Below are 18,118 nucleotides of genomic sequence, written 5' to 3' on the forward strand. Positions count from 1 at the left end.
CAAGTGATTTGCCACTGAGATGTTATCATGCTTCAGCATGTGATAGCAATAAGGTAGAATAGTCCTAAGGCAATAGAGTAGACTGTATCATTTCAGATTATTGGTTGGTGGGTGTTACACTTTTTACTGCAGCAACACTGTAAAATAATTTCAAGTAGAAAATTAGCCCAGCAGGAAGTTGGCTACCTTTCTTCCTGATGCATTACTTTGTTTTTTGATTGCAAGACACTTGGTCCTCAGGAGAACCATGACCAATATAATCCCTTACCTGGTAGACTAGATTGGTATAGTCCAGTCTGCCAGATGAATATTTCACCTATCTAATTCTGCTGCATGTGTTAGATCAGGTCTGATCCGAGTGATATTGCCTTAGACTAAGGTTGAGGAAAGCTCAGGACATTGTCAGACTCTAACGCCCTTCAGCCCTAGCCAACATGGGCAGCAGTCAGGGTTGATGGGAACTGGAGTCTAGCAACATATTGAAGACCACGGGTTCTGCATCATTTCCATAGCCCTTTTATAATATTGATGAGAAGCTGCACAGGTTGGACTGGAGCATCTCAAAGCAATCCCAAGAGTCAGTCAGACTTCGAAGGGCCAGTTACAAAACAGGAATTAATTCAATTACAGCAGGAGAATGAGTAAAAGAGTATAGGAAAAAATAAACTTAATTTGTTTATAGTCTCAGGATTTACCCCCATTTTTAAGTGAAAATCCTATGCCTGTCTCCTCAAAAGTAAGCTTCATTAGTCATTGGAACTCCCAGGTCAGTATGTACAAGACTGCTGACTTATTTTGCTGGGCTTTATTCAACTAAGTTTTACTCAGAGTAGACCAACTGAAATTACTGAACCTAACTTTGTCCTGTTCTTTACTTTCAGTGGGTCTACCATTCACACTGTGAGTAAAACTTTGTTGAATACCACCCACAAAACATCTTATGACAATCTTCAATAAACTTCCAGGGTAGAAGTTTACACACACACACACACACACACACACACACACTAATTAAAAGCCAACAACAGCTAAATAGATAAAAAAGAGGAAAGTAGGCATTTTAAAAATCCATAAAATTCAACAGAACTGATAAAGCAAGACCTACAGCCAGCTTTCCTGGTAAGCAACCCAAGCAAATAAAAACGCTCCACCTGAAAATGACACCAGAGTTGCTGCCAAGTGAGTGAGCCTGTTAGTTTTTATTGGCATGATATTGAGATTATGGGTTAATAGCTTGGGCGTAGCCCAAAAATATTGAAATACATTAAAAACACTCAGTTAACTAAGTTTCTGTCCCCCCCCCCCCAGCAGACTCCTGCCCCTCAAACAAAAGCCTGCCCCCGTAGTGTCCTCTTTTTGGGGGGGGGGATTTTACCTGTGATCTCCCCCAAAAAGCTAAACAACTTTTTGGTCCTCTCCTAACAAAAATCCTGGCTACACCTATGGTTAATAGGATCCAGAAAAGGGCAGACAAAATGATTAAAGGGTTGGAGAAACTCTCCTATGAGAAAATGCCTTTGTGGTTTTAGTATAGCAGGGGAAAGGCAAAAAAGAGGAGGCACAATAGAGGTATGTAAAATAATGCACAGTGTGGAAAAAGTGGATTGGGAGATGTTTGTCTCCGTGTGTTATAACATTAGAACTAATGGACATCCAACAAAGGACTTATCCACACTTACCTTTTGCCTCACTCTTTCCCGGCACAGGTCCATGTTTTAAAACTCCATGTCCAAGCACTCTCCTTTTTTTGCCATGTTTGTTGTTTTTCCCCAATAATGACTTGCAAGTTCTTTCACAGCAGCTGCCTCTGCCTATTCTGTATATTTGAAGCAGAAATTCTTGTGGATCTTGAGAAGAGTCATGCAATCTTCCTCTGTCTTTCAAATGTCTCCCATCAGGCAAAAGCTGGTACTCTGAATCCAACACCTTAGGAAATGCTTTATCCCCTGAGCTGCACACTATCAATGGATTCATGAATCTCTCCCAGCCTGGTAAGTGCCACCTATATCTTTCCCCTCAAGAAAAAAAGAAGTGAATGATGGAATGACTGACAGAAGGTGATGGTGGTGAATGTAAACACCACGAGTGAGGCTGAACAGAAGCACAATGGAAAAGCAGAGGGATGTTTTAAATTTCTATATTCTATATAGCTTCTATATTCTATATTCTCAGGAGCCATTTTGTATGGTGGCTTAGGAGGGGCATTTTTTCAGCTAAGGTCATACCCACACCAGACATTTAAAGCACTGTTATACCACTTCAGTGTGAGCTACAGTTTCTTCATGGCTGTTGAAGTGGTATAATTAATAGTGCTTTAAATGTCTGGTGTGGAGATGACCTGGCTAAATTCTGTGGCTTGAAGCACTCTGTTTCACCATGCTGTACAGAAGGACTAGCCCTAGTATTTTTGCCACTGTTAGAAGCTGATGGAGTTAGAACAGGCATAGGCAAAGTTGGCTCTCCAGATGTTTTGGGACTACAACTCCCATCTCCCTGACCATTGGTCCTCTTAGCTAGGGATGAGGGGAGTTGTAGTCCCAAAACATCTGGAGGGCTGAGTTTGCCTATGCCTGAGTTAGAATATATAATTCACAGATCTGTATGTTGCTGTTCCATAGCTATCAGAGCTATGGGGAGAAACATGCATTGCTATTAAAGGGTTTCTAGGCTGTGGAGTGACTCCATTAACCCAGGTTAGTCATTGGTTTCTCCTCCTCGTCTGGAAGGACTACAAAGGGCAATAACAATAGCAACTGCTCTTTTGATTCCTGGCTCAAGATTCTTGGCTGCAACTCCTGGCTCAAGATTCCTCCCTCTGCTTCTTTGTCCTGACCCCAAGTCCCTGTTTGATAGCATCAAAACCAATTCATTCTTGAGTGATCAGGCTTCATAAACAAAGCTAGTGCTTCCAGCAGTAAGAGATTCACCATAGACTCTATCATGGTATTTAACGTAAGTATGTACAGATGAGATAGATACAAAATGATTTTTTTAAAAAAATCCAACTTTAAAGCATGGAACATTTTTCTTTCTATAAAGTGGAAGAAACTTTTTCTTTACCTTACAAGTGAAGTTTGGCTTGGCTGCCAGGGGCAAAATAAAATCTTCAGGGCAAGATCCAGCCTGTGGTAGCACCCACTGGGATGTCTTGAGCATCACTGAACAGTTTCCTCGCTTGTATATTTTCTATATCTCTTGTAGATTTCAAGGTGTGCCAGAACAGACTGGTCTACTGGTATGCCATTAGTTTGGGCACCAAACCTGAAGTCCACTCCATTTTCTTTGAGGGCCACACTTTCCTTGTGAGACACCATCGGCATACTACTCTGGACCTCTCCCCAGCTACTTTTCTCACTGCCGAGACAATGCCCACAACCATCGGCATATTTCAGATGTTCTGCCAGATCCCATCACACCAGCAAGGTAACAGCTATAGGAAAGAGGAGGTGCTAATGAAGGATCAGAAATGGAAAACCAATGGGTGAACCTCTCCCTACCCTTTATTGAAAAATGGTATTTGAGTTGATATGAGATGCATAGTAACAGGCTAGGATACAGAGAGGTTCCACTAGCTTCTGCACCCTGCCTTCTCTTGGGGCTCCAGCATACTGTTAGTTGCTTAATTTAAAACTGTATAGGGCAGAAATGGGAGATCCTGTGGCCCTCCAGATGCTGAGAGACTACAGATGCCATCAGCCTCATGAATTTGTGAGTTGCTTAATTTTAAATTGTGCAGGGCAGAGTTGAGGAACCTGTGACCCTCAATATGTTGGTGAGCTACAACCCTCACCAGCCGCAGCCAGAACGGCCAGTATCCAAGGATGATAGGAGTTGCAGCTCACCAACATACTAAGGATCAAAGATTCCGAGAACAACAGTATTATTTGTGCAGGGAATGTTGTCTGTAGAGGAGGAGTCAGACGTCAACAGATTTCCCACCTGAAATGTGAAGGGGTTCCGGACAGACACAGGTTGACCACCTTAGTGAGCTTAGTCTAAGCCCAAGGAAGACAAAGTAGGCACATAGGAGATAACACCTATCTCTGACCTTTACTTCCAGCTGGCATGGAAATCTTAGTTACGGTAGAAGTCTGTCCAAACCTACCCATGAAGAAGATGAGGGTGGCAGAAGGGGACTACGTGGATGAAGAGGACTACTTGGAATACAGTGAGGCCGATATGGAAAGCACAGTGATCCAAATGGGTGATTCTCCACCCAGGATTACAGGCCGTTCCCGTGCCAAGAGGCAGCCTATGACCTGGAAACATTATATAGCAGCAGAAGAGGTTGTTTGGGACTATGCTTCAGATAACTCCACTCATTTATCCAGGTAACAGGGTCAGCTGTGTTTCTGTAAGCATAGGGTTTAAGTTTGTGGCAGGCTGCAGCAGAATCTGGCACAGTAATATCATCATTATCGTTTTTGTTGTTCAGTTTCTATCGCTCCCTCCCTGCCTCCCTCCTTCCTGATGGAGCCCAAGGCGGCAATACAGTGGTGCCCCGCAAGGCGAATGCCTCGCAAGACGAAAAACTCGCTAGACGAAAGGGTTTTCCGTTTTTCAAGGTGCTTCGCAAGACGAATTTCCCTATGGGCTTGCTTCACAAGACGAAGCCGCTAATAGCCGCTAAGCCGCTAATAGCCGTGCTTTGCAAGACGAAAAAACCACAAGACGAAGAGACTCGCGGAACGAATTAATTTCGTCTTGCGAGGCACCACTGTACTAAAAATACATTTTAAAAAGCATTCTAAAAATACTTTGAAACATTCTCAAAACAACTGATCTTTCAGTCTTGAAATACCAGGGTAGACAGATTGTTTTAGAATTCCACCTGTAGGTCACCAGGGAGGGCATTCCACAATCTGGGAGCCACCACTGAGAAGGTTCTGTTCATAGGTCAGTGCCAACCAGACAGCCCCCAGTGGTGGTGGTGGTGGTGGTAGTAGTAGTTATTTAATTTAGGAATTGCCTTTTACATATATGTCTTAAGGCAATTTACAGTCATATCATAAAAGCAGTTGTAGTTTTCTAAGCAGTTGTAGTTTTCTAAGACAGGAAATGTAGTCACAGAGAAGTTGATGGTTGGATAGTGGGTCAAGCTAGGCAAGACAATTTGTGTTCCTGCTCAACAACTTGCTACTCAGCCTGCATTGACAGGTATCCCACAATGATGACCGCTGACAGTGACACTGCCAATACTCCAGGACCTCTTCCCTGAAGTCTGTGATGAGATGAATACTTATCTGACTAGGTGCATGTCTCAGGTGCCTGAGATGTGATGGCCAAAGCATGATAGCCCTCTCCAGATCTAACATCAGCTCATCCCAGAACGTTTATCCCTTCTCTTCTGCAGTGCTTACGCCAAACAGTTTCTGGAACATGGTCCCCAGAGGATTGGCTCCAAGTATAAGAAAGTCGTGTTTGTGGAGTACGAGGATGCGAATTTCAAGAGGCGGAAGGCATCGAAACCAGACCACATGGGGATTCTAGGGCCGGTCCTTAAAGGAGAAACTGGTGATGAGTTTATGGTAAGAGATGAGAAAGGTCAGAGCTACCCCTTTGTGATCATCAGTATACCACCCCACGCTCTTTGTCTCTTTTTCTCTCACCCCCTCTTCTTTCTCAGTCATTCACCCACACACACATCCACACCCTTCTCCTGCCCCCATACCATCCCAAGTCCTAACTATGACTTAGGTGATTGTCAGTGAGTTGCAGCAAGTCTTAAGCTCACACACTTTCCTTCTGTTTTCCTCCTCCTTTATCTGTGAGGGGAGTGAAAGTTTTTACTTTTCCTTTAGACCAAACCAGTTTCATGTTACAATTCTGTTATTCTGTGTAAGAACTATGTAAGAACTTTTAGAAATTTAAAAATGTCTAGGGCAGAAATGGGAGACCCTGTGGTGTGGTCTAAAGGAAAAGTAAGGTTTGTGTGAGTAACCTTGTGTAAGTAACTTTGGCTGACAAACCATGTGATGTGGAACTGTGGCTTGTTTTCTAATGCGGAAACAACAAGCTTTCACTCTCCTCATCTTAATATGAAGCAAGGAGATGAGTAGGAATACACAAGCCTGAGGCTTGCTGCAGCTTCTTCACAATCACCTAAACCAAGTTTTAAATGATCATCTGAATGAACTCATATGGTCTAGACTCTAAAGCATTATTTTAAAACAGTGCTGCTGAAGACAATTCTATCCCGAGGAACTATTTATATATCTATTCTGTCTTGGGAAACTGTTTGAGGGTTGTAGCTCAGTATTCTTTTCCCTTCTTGAATCTTTTGCTAATTTGTAAATTGTAACTGCCCTATTTGTTTTGTATTTCTACTAATCATGTTCTCAACCTGAGATTGAGGTAGGTAGCAGTGTTGGTCTGACGCAGTCGAAATAAATAAAAAACTTTTTAAAAATTGTCCAGTAGCACCTTAGAGACCAACTAAGTTTGTTCTGGGTATAAGCTTTCGTGTGCATGCACACTTCTTCAGGTACACTGACAGAGAAGTCACCAGACCCTTATATATAGTGGGAGGGTGGGGTGCTGTTTTTCTCAGATCAGCGGCACAGCAATGGGCACACTCATGGCCCCACAGTATGCCAACATCTTCATGGCAGATTTGGAACAATGCTTCCTAAACTCCTACCCTTTCAAACCTCTCTTGTACCTGCTATACATTGACGATATTTTTATTATCTGGACACATGGTCAGCAGACCCTGGACACCTTCCACCAGACATTCAGTGACTTTCACCCCACCATCAACCTAACAATGAACTAATCTATGCAAGAAATACATTTTCTGGACACTACTATAAAAATACAGGATGGGCACATAGACACGAAAGCTTATACCCAGAACAAATGTAGTTGGTCTCAACCTGAGACGTAACCTAGGATTCTCAGGGAAGATTCAGGGCTCGTTGACACAACCATTTCAGCAGTCTGTGGTAGTTTTCACAGAAATTGGCAGAGGCTGAATTGATTTGTGTCAAAGACTTCCAATGCTATCTGCCAAGCTCATCGGTCTGGATGTAGAGCAAAACATTTGGGGTGGTTCTTTTCTCCCAGCTTGCCAGTCTTCTAAACAGTGTACAGGCTCTGATAAAATATATTGTTACACCTGACATTTGGGCTCCAGCAGGGCTACAAATCCTGGTTAAAATGTGAAAACTGTCATTTCAGATTATGTTCAAGAATCTAGCCAGCCGGCCGTACAACATTTACCCCCATGGCATCACCAGTGTCACTTCCTTTTACCCCATGAGAAGCAGCAAAAGTAAGACTTGTTCAGCAGATGGGAGTAGATTCCTTAGAGTGGGAGGGGTGCATGCATATTGTCTTTTTTCCCTTTTTAATCAAACTATTGTGGAAAGTACTGTGCCATATAGTACCAGGAAAAACCGAAATAATTTGCTCTCTATGAGCATACGCACATTAAAATAACCATGCATATATTTGCATATTTGTCAATTATTTATCCTGCTTCAGCTAGTCATGGGGGTGGGGAGCAATCTTGAACAATTCATGCAAGTTTCTTTTCAGTTGAGAGATCACCAGGTGTTTCCTCATCAGCTTTCAAGCCCTACTTTGTATTCCACTTAAGGAGTAGACATGTCTTTGAAAAACAAGATTGAAAGGGTGCTCACTTTGGTACAAAATCCTAACTTTGCTACATGTGTAGCATCATAGAATATGCACCACCTTGCTTTTAGAAATCTGCCTGCCTTCAGTGCTGCTGCTTACCATTGTCTGCTGTTAGTCATGCTCCAGTCTTAGCAGCACTTTTCCACTGTATTTTACCTTCCAATGCCCCACTTTTTGTTTCCTTTCCTTTTTCCTTCGGCTAGGCTGCCATGTGGCTTTCTAAAGGCTACTGCTTGCCCTCTTCTGCAAGAGACTGAGGTGTACCAATCTGGTTTGCGTGTCACGGTAAGCCAAACTGTAGCTTACCAGGACCATGCAAATGTGCTGGCGCTCCAGTCCTTTTAGGTCAGTGGACATGGCAGCTTAGAGTGTCATCTGAACTTGAGATTGTGGCTAAGCTGTCTCCTTCTTAAACATGAACTATAGCCAAGAACAAATCTTAACTACAGTGGTACCTCGGGTTACAGACACTTCAGGTTACAGACTCTGCTAACCCAGAAATAGTACCTCGGGTTAAGAACTTTGCTTCAGGATAAGAACAGAAATCGTGCTGCAGCGGCATGGCGGCAGTGGGAAGCCCCATTATCTAAAGTTGTACCTCAGGTTAAGAATAGTTTCAGGTTAAAAACAGACCTCCGGAATGAATTAAGTTCTTGACCTGAGGTACCACTGTATAGCTCCTGTTTAAAGAAGAGTAGGGATGTCAGAGGATTTTATCAACAGCAAAAATGGGAGCGGAAATTGCTAGTGCTTGCTTATTTGTCCCATGTCCAGAATGGATCAGTATTCACTTTTCAGTCCGCAAATAATACATCATTGATTATGTTCTCATTTGCCTTGTACAGGCAATCCTCCTTTTGCATGGGGGTTCCGTTCTGGTCCCCCACGCCTGTCAGCGGAGTGTGTTTTGGGGCTACTTCCAGGTTTGGCATGTATGTGTGATCGCCCATCATTCAGACACACCTAAACCGGGAATTGCCTCTATTTCCTTTGCATTGAAATGAACGCATAATGATAACATAATTTTTGTGACTTACGCAATTAATTATGTGAATTTTGTATGTAATTTTGCCACAACAGACAGCAAAACAAATAAGGTCGTTTTTGGTGGAAGATGAACTTCAGTGGAATAGAAACAGTGCTGTATGCATATATGAGAGGAAATTGCTTTTGCAAAGCATTAGGTAAAATTGCAGGCAAAAATGTGTAGGCCAGGAGAAAGTAGTACTAAAACACTGGTGGATTTGTGTGAGGACATTAGGAAAACAATCCTGCAAATTGACGTGGAACTGTGGAAAAGACTGAACAATGAGAAACTGGGAGGAATTGAAATTGACAGGTGCATACATGGTAGTAAGCCCCATTGAATCACTTCTGAGCTGACCACAGTTAGGATTGCCCTGTACATCTTTAGCCAGTTTTTGATTTTTAAAAGCTGGTGGCAAATACAGTAACACAATGGTCTTACGGTTTGTTTCCTCCCAGATCACGTTATGAAGCTCTTGCCCATTCGACCTAACCAGGTGTTCACCTACAGGTGGAAGATAATGCCTGAGGATGGCCCAACCAACTCAGATCCCCGCTGCCTGACTCACTACTATTACAGCTCTATCAAGCCTGCTCGGGATTTAGCCTCTGGGCTAATTGGACCACTGCTGATCTGCTTCAAAGAGACCATGGATCGGAGAGGGAATCAGGTTGGTCCTTGTATCTTAGGAGAAAGCTTCACAAAATAGCATGAGGGCAACTTCATGTTATGTGTAAGTGTGTGTATTAGAGCCCAAATGTGTTAGCTATGAGTAAAGAAGTTGTGTGTGTGTGTGTGTGTGTGTGTGTGTGTAACTCTTTCCATGCTCACTTCTTTCCCCCTAAAATTCCCCCCTCCCTTCACCTATCTTCCCAAGGGAGTTTTAGCTATGTGCTTGAGAGAGTAAGAGCATGTGAAACCCAATAAGGGGTAGCTACAGTGATCTGGTTTGGATTCAGTGCAAACTATGCTTAGCGTGAATGTGCAAACTTGCAGGTTCCCAGAGCAAAGACTAAGACGGCAGCAGCACACCTCTTCCAGTCCTGTTATTGCTATTTGGGGCTAAGATATTTCTTGGCATGGCTTAGCATATTGCCTGAACTTGGAACTCATGGTTTGCAAGACAAACCACAAGCTGAAACTAAAGTTTGTTCTTGGTTTACTGGTCATGGTTTTCCTGGGGGAGGCAAACCACAAGCCTAGGTTCATATGTAATGCTAAACCAAAGCCTGACTTTGGTTAGCATAGCAGCAGCAGGACTGGGGAGAATCACTCTGTGGTTGTGATATCCCATCTAGGAAGCTTCACAGTGTTCATGCAAAGCCGCAATTTGACTTAGCATTACAGCTGACAATGCCAGTGGGGGAAGGAGATGGTCCTCATCTACTCAGAGACTTTCAACCAGACACTGCCAAGCCCAAACTGGCTTTGCTTCTGGGATGTTGCTGCTGCCTTATGTGTCTATTAGACCGTGCAAAGGTACTTTACAGGCAGCCATGGGTGACCAGCCCTCTGAATTGTAACCAAAAAAAGCAAGAGGTCAATGAAGACTTTACAAAATAGCAGAATAATGAGTTCTGTAAAACGAACCCTGGCTAACAACCTGGCACTTATGTCATGGAGTAGCTGCATAATTTTCAAATTCATAATGTACTAACCTGGCTAACAGCCTAGTGCTTGTGTCATGGAGTAGCTGAATAATTTTCAAATTCATAATGTAATAATCTAACATGGAATGTTACCAGGGCATGGATAACTATGGCAAGGCTCTGCATGGTTGTACACCTGTGGGTGGGTGATGGAACTGGATGATCTCCAGATCTCTTCCCAATTTAGTTTTTTTTTTTTTTTTAATGGCAACCCAGGCCATGCTAAGCAGTATCAGCTTACTGTTAGATATACTAGAGGCGACAAGTTGACATGGGAACCAAACAGTTGGCTGATTGCTGTAATTGCTGATACTCCAGCTTAACTCTGAGGTGTTTGCAGAGAAATGATTTAAAGGTCTGCATGGGGAGCAGTTCAGAGTTGGGCACCCAAAGGCACACATTCTAGCAAGAAAGCTAGAACCGGATAACAAAGAAGCAAGGTGGAAACAATATTCCCCCTCATGCCATCTCATCTCCATATCCAAAAAACCTTGAGCAGTGATGCTTGTTGTCTCTCCTCAACCCTTTCATTTGTGGTTCTTCCAGATGATGTCAGATGAAGCAAGATTTGTGCTGTTTTCTGTCTTCGATGAAAACCTCAGCTGGTACTTGGAGGAGAATATCAACCAATCCTGTTCTGATGCAGCCAATGTCAAGCCCCAGGATCCTGAGTTCTATGCTTCCAACGTTATGCACAGTGAGTAGCCCCAGAAGAAAAGCTGTGTGGGGCAGGGGAGGAAAGGGGGGGGGGGAAAGGGTGCATCCCTATCCCAGAAAAGAGACACACACACACACACACACACACACACACACACACACAGCGCTACATACAAGCTTAAGCGTGCTGTGTGAGAAATCTATTTACATCACTTAAATTTCATTCAGTACAGGCCCTTTCAGAGGTCCTTTTATTGTGCATTCATAATCATTTGTGCTCATGATACCATTTGCAGCAGCCATACACAATCCCGCTTTCAGTACCTGTCTGTGCCTTTAGAAGTTTTGGGGTGCTCATACTACTTCAGTTATAATCAGTGAATATCCTGTAACTTTCTGCATTACTTTTTATTCAGCAAATGTTCTGCGTTGTTCTTTTTGTCCGCTTTTGTGGCACCTGGGCCCCTCCAAACAGCAGTAACTCATTGGGGAAGTTTTGCAGATCTAATAAAGCAGGGGAAAAAATCACAACTAATGCACTATTGTTGTGTTGCAGGGAGGCACTGAGCACTCTTACTCCACCCATGTGCTTTCCAAAAACTAGCAGCTACTTTTAAAATAGTCTTTAGGGATTCCAGGACTCTAGTATTTTAATCCTCATCTGTTTGTTTTTGAAACTCTTTTTTTGGCCTCAGTCCACCCTGTGACCTGGATGTCCATGGCATTTTCCCCGTCTCACTTCTCTTACAGGTATAAATGGCTATGTTTTTGATAATCTGCACTTCAAGATTTGCCAAAACAAAGTTGTGTATTGGTACATCCTCAGTGTAGGTTCCCAGACTGAGTTTCTGTCCGTCTTCTTCTCCGGGAATACTTTTCAGCACAACACAGTCTTTGAAGAGACCCTCACGCTCTTTCCCCTCTCTGGAGAGACTGTCTTCATGTCCATGGAGAAACCAGGTAAGTTAGATGTGCTACTTAAGGTAAAGGTAAAGGTACGTACGCCTGACAATTAAGTCCAGTCGCGAACGACTCTGGGGTTGCGGCGCTCATCTCGCTTTACTGGCTGAGGGAGCCGTTTGTCCGCAGACAGTTTTTCTGGGTCATGTGGCCAGCATGACCAAGCCGCTTCTGGCGAAACCAGAGCAGCGCACAGAAACACTGTTTATCTTCCTGCCGGAGTGGTACCTATTTATCTACCGTAATTTTCGCTCCATAACACACAGTTTTTTCCTCCTAGAAAGTAAGGCGAAATGTCTGTGCGTGTTATGGAGCGAATGCCTACAGATGGCGGGGGAATCTGCTGCAGTCGTGAGCACTCCGTGGCTTGCTTTGAAACAGCAAAGCGGGTGTAAGCGGCTCCTGTCAGCGAGTCCAGCCAGGGAGGAGGGAGAGAAGCAGAGTGGGAGAGGAGAGGAGCCGCTTACACGAGTGTAAGCGGCTCCTGTCCAGTTGGCTGCTTTAAAACAACCCCGTGCTCTCTGTCCCTGCCTGCAGTTTTTTGCTGTCTGATTTTGATTAGCCACTGTAGGGGCTGTGTGTGTGTGTGTGTGCTTGAGCTATCATTCTCCTCCTCCTGCTTCCCGTTCACTCTCCCAGCGCCCCTGCGGCTTTAGGATTGATACTCTGTGTGTGTGTGTGAGGGATTGTTCTCATTCTCTTGCTTTCCCGTTCACTCTCCCAGCACCCCTGCGCTCTCCCAGTGCCCCTGCGACTTTAGGATTGATACTGTGTGTGTCTGTGTGTGTGTGTGAGGGATCGTTCTCCTTCTCTTGCTTCCCGTTCACTCTCCCAGCGCCCCTGCGACTTTAGGATTGATACTGTGTGTGTCTGTGTGTGTGTGTGAGGGATCGTTCTCCTTCTCTTGCTTCCCGTTCACTCTCCCAGCGCCCCTGCGACTTTAGGATTGATACTGTGTGTGTCTCTGTGTGTGTGAGGGATCGTTCTCCTTCTCTTGCTTCCCGTTCACTCCCCCAGCGCCCCTGCGACTTCCAGCGCCCCTGCGACTTTAGGGCCGGTTCTCTGCATGTGTGTGTGTGTTTTGACTTCACTGCACTTGTTGGGGGAGAGTGTTGGTCACAATTTTTCTTGATTTGTCTCAGAGTGGTTACTATCGTGGTTTCCTTTGTTTGTCTTAGCGCGTTGCTTTTAATTATCTTTAAGTGTGAGTGTGATCGTTTCGGCAGCTGCCAAGCCGGGGAGGAGGGAGAGAAGCAGAGCCTGCTTGTTTTAAAGGAGCAAAGCGGGAGAGGAGAGGAGCCTCTCCTTCATTATTAGCAGCATCCTTCTCCACCCACCCCACGCATGCTCCTTCTCCCCTTAAACCCCTCTTCTGCATTATTAGCAGCATCCTTCTCCACACACCCCACGCGTGCTCCTTGTCCCTTGAGTGCTTTTCCTTCCCTCCCCACTTAAAACGTGGTTACAAAGCACGGATCCACATGGATCCTCAGGATTTTTGCACTGGGTCACCCCAAATTCACCATCAGATCACATAGCATGTCCATGGCTACAGCCTGACCAAAAAAGACACATGCACCCACTGTTTCATGGGGCCGCAATGGCGCAAAAATGTGGTTACAAAGCATGGATCCACATGGATCCTCAGGATTTTTGCATTGGGCTACCGCAAACTCACCGTCAGATCACATGTCTGTGGCCACAGCATGAACCACAAAAATCATACATCCACTGTTTCGTTTAGAATATTTTTTTCTTGTTTTCCTCCTCTAAAAACTACGTGCGTGTTATGGCCAGGTGCGTGTTATAGAGCGAAAAATACGGTACTACGTGTGTGTTATGGTCAGGTGCGTGTTATAGAGCGAAAAATACGGTACTTGCACTTTGGCATGCTTTCGAACTACTAGGTTGGCAGGAGCTGGGACCGAGCAATGGGAGCTCACCCTGTCGCGGGGATTTAAACCGCTGACCTTCCGACCGGCAAGCCCTAGGCTCAGTGGTTTAGACCACAGTGCTACCCGCGGCCCGTGCTACTTAAGACAATATGCCAAATCTGATCTCTTCCTAAGCACCAGAAGTCATTTGACATGAAAAAGTGACTCAGCTTCTCTAACCTTTAACATTATTTAATGTCTGTCCTGCTTTGTTTTCCTTGAAAGAAGAGTTAAAGTGAGGATGACTAAGGAGGATGGACTCATTTAAAGAGGCTCAGGAGTTCCTTCTCTTGATCTATTGCAGGCGTAGCTAACGTTGTGCCCTCCAAACATTGTTACACTGCATCTCACATCATCCCCTGACCAGTGCATTTTTAAAGGGGTACTCAGAGGTATACACTACTCCTGACCAATGGCCATACTGGCTGACAGAGGCAGCCTGTCCTATTTCACCACCAGTTCTGCTGCCAGAACATCCTGGCTCTTGCCAATCATGACAAGAGCTGGGGTATTCCACAAAGCATTGTCACTCAGCTTCTCTGCTGAGTGGCCAAGCAACAATATAGCATGCAGGAATGCCCTGGCTCTAGCCAAATTTGGCAGGAGCCAGAGCACTCCTCAAAGCAATGCTGCTCAGCTTCTCCACCCCAGGGAGCAGGGGAGCCAAGCAGTAATGTGGCATGCAGGAACACCCCAGTTCTCACTGAACTTGGCAGCAGCTGGGGCATTCCATAAATCATTGCCACTCAAGCTTCTCCACCTGTGGGTGCTGAAACATCTCCCTCTGGCCACTTCTACTGGAAGTGATAAGGTGGGCAGAGCACTGCCTATTACACTTTTGCCACCTGAGGTGGGCGCTTCACCCTGTCTCATGGGTGGGCCGGCTCTGTGTGGCCAGAGCTGATGGAAGTCAGACTCCATCTGCAGGGCACTGGGTATGTTACCTATTATCCATTGTCTCATGCATACAGTAGGATAGTGGGGTCTGCTCTGTCCCTTCCCAGGCTGCCTCTGTTCTCAGTAAAAGAGGTCTACACATTGTCTGTTGGGACCTGGTAACCCAGCAGTCAGCCTCTTTGAATTCATCGACACATTTTGAATTTTGAGAGAGAGTGTTATTGGTCCTACCCCTTCTGGTTGTGGTACCCCTAACCGAGCAGAAAGAGAGAAAGCCCCTGTGCTTTATTGCCAATATTGATCTCATTTTTTCCTTCAATCCTTTTACCTGAGACAGGCACATGGATATTGGGATGCTTGAACCCAGACTTCAGGAGGCAAGGAATGAGAGCCACGTTCACTGTTTCTAAATGCCCCAATGAAATGGAGTATGATTACTCTTATGAATTAATACCAGAAGGTGAACTAAATGAAGTCAATGTCTTGCAACCAAGAGGCTTCCCCAGGAAAAACAGGCTTGTCAAGCCTTGCCTAAAGAAGCATGGAGATGCAGAAAATGAAATGCAGAAGACCAACCACCGTTTGGCTCCTTGTCGTGAAGCCAATAAGCTTTTTAAATTAAACAAGAAAAAGAATACTACTGACTTGCCGTCGCCTCCTGGAGAGTCCTTATATCAAGATAACATTTCTTTACCTTCTTCCCAAGACGACCTCGTTAAGCCCACTGATGCCTTTCCAGCAGAAGAAGAACCATCATCTATACTCAAGCAAAGTTTCCAACAGCATTCTTTCACAGGAAACTCTTCTCTCTCATGGAAAGAGTCTCATCTTAATAAGAGTGCGTTAGAAACTGCAACCAGTCTGGGTAACGAGACTCTTCCCTTTGGGACATTCAGCCCACTTGAAGGAGCTGGGATGGTCCAAGAGAAATCAGATAAACAGGAGGCAGTGGAGATCATGAAGCCTCATTCAGCCCCTCCATTGGAAAAGGTGGAGGCAATTCCTGAAGACCATGTTACCAGCATTCAGTCAAAGGGGTTGCAGGATGGGATGGGCCTTGGAGAAAGACTGACCTTGAATGTGAAAAGACTCCCTCTTAAAATTGACAATAATTTAACACAACAAAATGAAGTATATCCAGATTCCAGATTTTCTGAAAGAGCTTCTCTTCAAGATGTAAACACATTTGAAGGACAGAACACTGTATCATTGACGCCAGATACAACGTTGAATGAGAAAGTAGGACTGCAAATATCCTATATGGATAAGGGCTCTTTCTTTAACATGAGTAGTACCTCTGCATCATTAGATGACTTGAAAAGTAAGCCACATATTCAGCACATGTCACTGGATAGTCAAAACACTGGTCCACCAAGATTAGAAAGTAACCCTGAAGCTGAAAACATGGTGTCACAGAGCTATGGCACAACCTTTCAAGCTTCTACAAGCTACTCATCTCATAAGGCAACTGTCCAAGGGAATGAATCATTTACATCAAGAGAATCATTGCTTACTAGAAAAAAAGGAGTTGAGCAATCTACTGCAACTATAGGAAGTCAAGGCCCTTTTACATCTGTAAGTGAAGACTTCCTTCATGGCAAAAATAGTGCACATACAGCCTCTCATGACAAAGTGCATGAGCCAACACCTCCAGCAAAGCGTTTTCAGGGTCATGAGACAGAGATGGTTGACACAGCTACTAGAGGCCCAGATAATTTGAATGAACATGCTTCTTTATTTGCACAGAATGGTGAGCAAGTGGCTCCAAACAGATTGACTAGCAACCCAAATATTCTAGAGAAGTCTGACTATACTAATGACATTCTGGAGAGTAATGATAGATTCTCTATGCATCCATTTCACACCAGTCAAAGACCAGACGGCTCAGCACTCCAAGAAGGTTTCCAAGAAACTAGCCAAAATAAGGATTTTTTGGGGAAAGAGAATAAAACTTTGCTCATTGTTGATGCCACTGCCAACAGAATCTGGAACCCAAATTCCCATGGATTTCTGGGTACTTTGTTGCTTCCTAAAACAAGTTTATCAGAAAAAGAGGATGCTTTTCATCAAGGGGAGTCACCTCCATCACAGCTAGTTGACCTGGGAAATGACACAAATTCTAAAGAGTTTGTAAGAAAGGGGGAGATAAAGCTACAAACAGAACCAGAAATTCAGAGCCATGAAAAGTCATCAGATGGGATGAGGTTGCAGCCCTGTCATCTGGGTCCTCATGGATGTGGTGGTCACTTGGAAAAGAGGTCTCTGAAATCACATCGGGCCACGTTGGAAGAAAGACATGCTGTACCAGCAAGGGAAATGAAGAGTTCTGGAAAAGCTGAAGAAAGAGCTCAGGCTTTACTCAATGGTAACTTCTTCAAGTTAAACAATAAGGCCAAGGCTTCTATAATAAAGGCACCTTTGGCAGATGGGGCTACAAGAAACCAACAAACAACCACACTTGGCAAGACAACTGCTTCATCTTCTCTGTTCACCTCAGTCCAGTCCAGTCCAGCCCCACACTCCCTGAACTTTCCTGATTCCCAACAGACTTGGAGAGGAGCCAGTTTGTCTCACGAAGTAGAGGATGTAGGGGGTGCAGCTGACACCATTTCTGGTTATACCAGAACTCTTGGGCACAGTAGTATGGAAGCCAAACCTGGACTGGCCCCCACTGTCTTTGCAGGAAGACAAATCAAAGGTGCTGGCTCTGTTCTCCATAAGACCACCAGGCAGACAAATGAGGCTGGACTTCCTGCAACTCCAGAGGTTCCTGTTATGACTCACAGTGATCCAGAAATAAAAAGGGAGAAGACTGAAAATTCTGAAAGATGGGCCTCAGCAGAAAACGATCTGGACTCTCAAGGTCACCTAGCTGTCAATCTTCCCTTTCAAGAGCAGCTGTGGGAGGAAGCAGATAGACAAAAGGAAATCCATAGCGTTCGTTCCATAAGTGGCAATATTCAAAAATTTGAAAGGAGGAAAAGAGTAGAAGAAATTGGAGCCCCAGTGCATGGATTCAGCAAAGGTGAGAGTAGGACCTTAGGAGCCAAGGTCCATATGGAGGTCTCCATGACACCGACCGATCTCAAAGGATCTATGGTGACAAACTCCTCAAAGACTCTGAATCGAGCACCTGACTATGATGATTACAGCAATTCTGAGGACAAGCAAGAATTTGATATATATGGGGAAGATGACCAGGATCCACGTACTTTCACTGGCAGAGTCTGGCAGTACTTCATTGCTGCAGTGGAGGTGATGTGGGATTATGGGAACCATACATCTTCACCATATCTAAGAGACAAGTAAGTTCTGCCCAGCTTTTGCGGACTGTGGGGCTAGAAATTCATAAG

General features: G+C 44.5%; 1 protein-coding gene across 6 annotated transcripts in view; it reads left to right on the forward strand.

Moving 5' to 3' along the window:
- Positions 1–18,118, forward strand: part of F8 (coagulation factor VIII) — an 81,112-nt gene that overhangs the window by 36,527 nt on the left and 26,467 nt on the right. For all 6 annotated transcript variants that reach the window (XM_081847843.1, XM_081847842.1, XM_081847847.1 and 3 more), the window contains 9 exons: positions 1,899–1,991; positions 3,202–3,423; positions 4,061–4,331; positions 5,354–5,528; positions 7,180–7,273; positions 9,127–9,338; positions 10,864–11,014; positions 11,725–11,934; positions 15,103–18,070. In XM_081847843.1, coding sequence (XP_081703969.1) covers positions 1,899–1,991; positions 3,202–3,423; positions 4,061–4,331; positions 5,354–5,528; positions 7,180–7,273; positions 9,127–9,338; positions 10,864–11,014; positions 11,725–11,934; positions 15,103–18,070 — 4,396 coding nt within the window. The remainder of the gene's footprint in view (positions 1–1,898; positions 1,992–3,201; positions 3,424–4,060; positions 4,332–5,353; positions 5,529–7,179; positions 7,274–9,126; positions 9,339–10,863; positions 11,015–11,724; positions 11,935–15,102; positions 18,071–18,118) is intronic.

The sequence above is a fragment of the Podarcis erhardii genome (genome assembly GCF_964252035.2).
Source record: "Podarcis erhardii genome assembly, chromosome: Z".
NCBI classification, from domain to species: Eukaryota; Metazoa; Chordata; class Lepidosauria; order Squamata; family Lacertidae; genus Podarcis; species Podarcis erhardii.